Here is a 3,794-nt window from a genome sequence, read left to right on the forward strand (position 1 = left end):
TTGGGGGTACTGGTAGATTAAAAGCTGGGCATGAGCCAGCAGTGTGTGCTGGTAGCCAAGAAAGCCAACTGTATCCTGGGCTGTATCCAAAGAAGCATGGCCAGCAGGGTGAGGGAGGCCATTCTTCCTCTCTACTCTGCTCCTGTGAGACCCCACCTGGAGTTCTGCATCAAACTCTGGAGCCCTCAACATCAGAAGGATATAGACTACTTGGAGCGAGTCCAGAGGAGGCCACGAAGATGCTCAGAGGGCTGGAGCACCCCTCCTATGAAGAAAGGCTGAGAGAATTGGGCTTGTTCAGCCTGCAGAAGAGAAGGCTCCGGGGAGAACTTATAGCACCTTCCAATGCCTGAAGGGGCCTACAAGGAAGATGGAAGGGGACTTTTTACAAGGGCCTGTAGTGACAGGACAAGGGATAATGGGTTTAAATTGAAAGCAGGGAGATTTAGATTAGATATCAGGACAAGTTCTTCCCAGAGAGGGTGGTGAAGCACTGAAACAGGTTGCCCAGAAAAGCTGTGGATGCCCCATCCCTGGATGTCTTCAAGGCCAGGCTGGATGAGTCTTTGAGCAACCTGGTCTAGTGGAAGGTGTCCCTGCCCATGGCAGGGGGTTGGAACTAGATGATCTTTAAAGTCCCTTCCAACACAAAGCATGTTATGATTTTATGATTACCACATATGTATGCTGTCATCTTATTTGTTGAAGTTGCCTAAATACTTAATATAAAAATAACTTGCTTTTCACAGATTTGTTACAAAATAGGTCACATTTGTTCTTGCATTACTTGATTTTTTTTTTTTTTTAATTAACAGATTTAAAGACCCTATGCTTGTTTGGCTGGTCACAAGAGGGAGCTGCAGGAAAGCAATCTGGTGAGAATCTACATGCTTCATTAGGCAAACTGCAGACAAGGCTTTTCCTTTTTTTATTGCTCCTTCTCAAGGCTGTTCTTACTCATTCTTTTCAATATGCCTACTGAGGACTGTGTTTCTTTGCAGATGTGACTGTGAAAAACTTACTGTATTGCAGAAAAATGCCTTCCCTGCATACATGCAGTCTAATAATCTTGTGTATCTTGCAACAATTCTGTCCCCAGGCTAACTTTCTCATGTGCACTCTGATCATCAATTAAAGCCCAAACAACATTCTGGAATGACTGACCATGGTATTTTCCTCCCCAACCTACACCCAAGACCAAACCTCATGAGGATACCATTTGGCATAAGCATCTTGGCAGCCCAGGCATCAGTATCCCTTTTTCCTGCCAGCTGCTGACAGAAGAGCACTTTCTGTGGGTGTAACTCTCCCTAAAAAACCCCCTCAGCTACCTACCGGATGTTCATGTTAAAACAGCCCCTGATACTAGGATGCTGCTTCTGTTTGGGTTTTTCAGGTGAGGATGTTTGCTGTGAGGCACAGAAAACAGGAACTGGGAGAGGGTTTGTGACCTGCCATGCCCGGTTTGAGCTGCCTTCCTTGGCAATCTGCTTGTGGCCACTGCATGAGAGAATACTCGGCCAGCCAATCCTTTGGCCTGACCATGCTGCTATTGTAAGGCAACAGCTTAAATTTTGAGGGCAACAGCTGTGAATTCCAGATGCACAAGAGCAAGGAGTATTTTAATCACATGTCGTAGAAATATATTGTCCCAAAATAGGAAGGGGAGGATGAAACAAAAAGCCAGTTCAAGAGTAACATGTTAGCCCTGCCTGTAGCCACAAGTTTCCCAAATCTCAGCTAAGCAGCAAACCATGTCAGGGGCCCAAGCAAAGCGTAACTAATAGCAGAAAGCACTCATCAGAAACCTTTGTGGTTCTCTATAGCAGAACAGAAACCCTTCAGAGGGCAGCTGCTCTTCTGTACAAACCAGCAGTATCTCTCAAACTTTCCAGTTTGTTCTCTGCTCCCACCTTTTCAACTGCTGTGTAGCGGCTGGCCAGATGCTTCCGTAAGTCTGCAATATGGTGGTCACACTTCTTCATGTCTTTCTTAAAGTTCTCTCTGAAGCTAAGCAGGGGTTTCTCTACCTCACTCTGAAGCTGGTAATGAAAACAAAGGAAGAAATGGCAATAATGAGAAGCCAGGCAGTAATTCCTGGCTCTTCTGCTGAGCAGAGCTCAGGACAGAGAGGAAACAATACATACACCACAGCCAAAGGCAGTGTCATACAGCAACTCTTTTTTTTCCATGAATGAGCTCTGAGTGGAGCTGCTGCAAAACTCAGCTCTTCACAGGACAGCTCTGTTAAAGGAATATTTACTGAAGGGAGCAAAAGGACAGAAATCTTGTCTTCCTCTCTCCCTGTTAAAGTGCATCTCTCTCCTTACACATAAGATCCAACTGCAGGCAACATCCACAGCACTACTTGAAGTGCTCTGATTCTGGCCTAACTGATGCAATTTAAAACAAAAACAAGTACACAAACTAGAGCGGCTAACACTGACTGCAATAAGGTGAGTCAATAGACCATTATGACATATCTGCTTTCCTTGTATAGTGAAAAGAGATTCAATAATGGCACATTTTATTTATTTCTGTCAAGTATAAGAGGGTCTAAAGAGAGGTCTGAGCATTCAGTTAAAACTCTTTAAGCAGTAGTAAGAAACCACTGAAATGAACTCAGGAGAGATTCATAAAGACTTGCCCATTAACTCTTACAATCCAGACTTGAGAGTCTGGATTTTTAGCTTTTTAGCTTTTGATATTTAGCTTTCTGATACAGTTTTGACATCCAGAAAATGTGCTCTGGAAGGGATAGAGATATTTAACCTCCCCAGCAGCAACCAAATACTTATTTTCAATAGTCCCTCCTGCAGGGATGCTGGACTCCATCAACACAAGCGAGTTGTGTCTGTGATCAACTAACTCAGCTCATAATGGAGCAGTACCAAAGAGTGAAAGCAAGTACTTGTAGCCTTTCACCAGTGCTATTTTAATGGGGAAAAAACTTCATTCAAGCTAAGTATGGCCTTTTAATGGAGAGAGGCTATAAAGACAGCCAAGGCCCTACAGCACACATCCTAGAGGGGGTAAACAAGCCTAAAGCAGAGCTTGTTTAGGCAGACAAAGACTGGCACCACAGTGATCTAATATGCCCTACAGCTATCTGAAGGTCAACAGCAATGATAACAGAGACAAATTCTTCTTAGTAGGGCCAGGCAATGTCACAACAGACAATCAGCTTTGAAAGGTTAAGGTTGAATTAAAAAAAAAAAAAAATTAAACCCCCCCCCCACACACACACAAAAAAAAAAAACCCACAACCAAAACACATCAGAATGGTAGCTGAGCACTGGAACAAGTTGACCAGAGATGTAGTGAAATATCTGTCCTTAGCAACAGTCAAAAGTCTGCTAGACAAATATGTACTTGATTTCATCGACTGCGTGTGTTAGTCCTCTCTGACTGGGGGGGCTAGAAAATTCTGGACAGTATTTTTATGACAGTCTCATCAGGATAGCCACATAATAAAGACCTGTTCACAACTCTGTGATCCAGCATGGTTACACAAGCTCTGTCAAGAACAGAGGTACAAACAAATAGCTGTGACAGGAGCACTGTCAATGCTCAATGAAAGAACTGGAACAGAGAGCAGTTCTGGATGGCTGCAGTGAACACCAGAGGCAATATATTACAATTGTGCTCAACAGAGTTTGAAGTAGCTCTAAAGTCTGCCTGCTCTTCAGACTGCTCCATTAATAAGTGGATTAACCAGGTAAAAGAGCCAACACAAGTCCATCATCCTCAGTGGAAGAGGTGGCAACCTAACATACATGACACAAGCAGGCATT

The 3,794-nt window shown here is 43.7% G+C and overlaps 1 protein-coding gene across 1 annotated transcript in view; it reads right to left on the minus strand.

The window, feature by feature from the left end:
* Window positions 1-1,913: 1,913 nt before the first annotated feature.
* LOC104505738 (growth arrest-specific protein 7-like) overlaps window positions 1,914-3,794 on the minus strand; it is a gene marked incomplete at its 3' end in the record, with an annotated part of 18,293 nt that continues 16,412 nt past the window's right edge. The window contains exon 6 of the mRNA XM_010146429.1: window positions 1,914-2,042. Within this exon, the coding sequence (XP_010144731.1) occupies window positions 1,914-2,042 (129 nt within the window). The remainder of the gene's footprint in view (window positions 2,043-3,794) is intronic.

This window comes from Eurypyga helias, unplaced genomic scaffold (assembly GCF_000690775.1).
Source record: "Eurypyga helias isolate BGI_N326 unplaced genomic scaffold, ASM69077v1 scaffold24992, whole genome shotgun sequence".
NCBI classification, from domain to species: Eukaryota; Metazoa; Chordata; class Aves; order Eurypygiformes; family Eurypygidae; genus Eurypyga; species Eurypyga helias.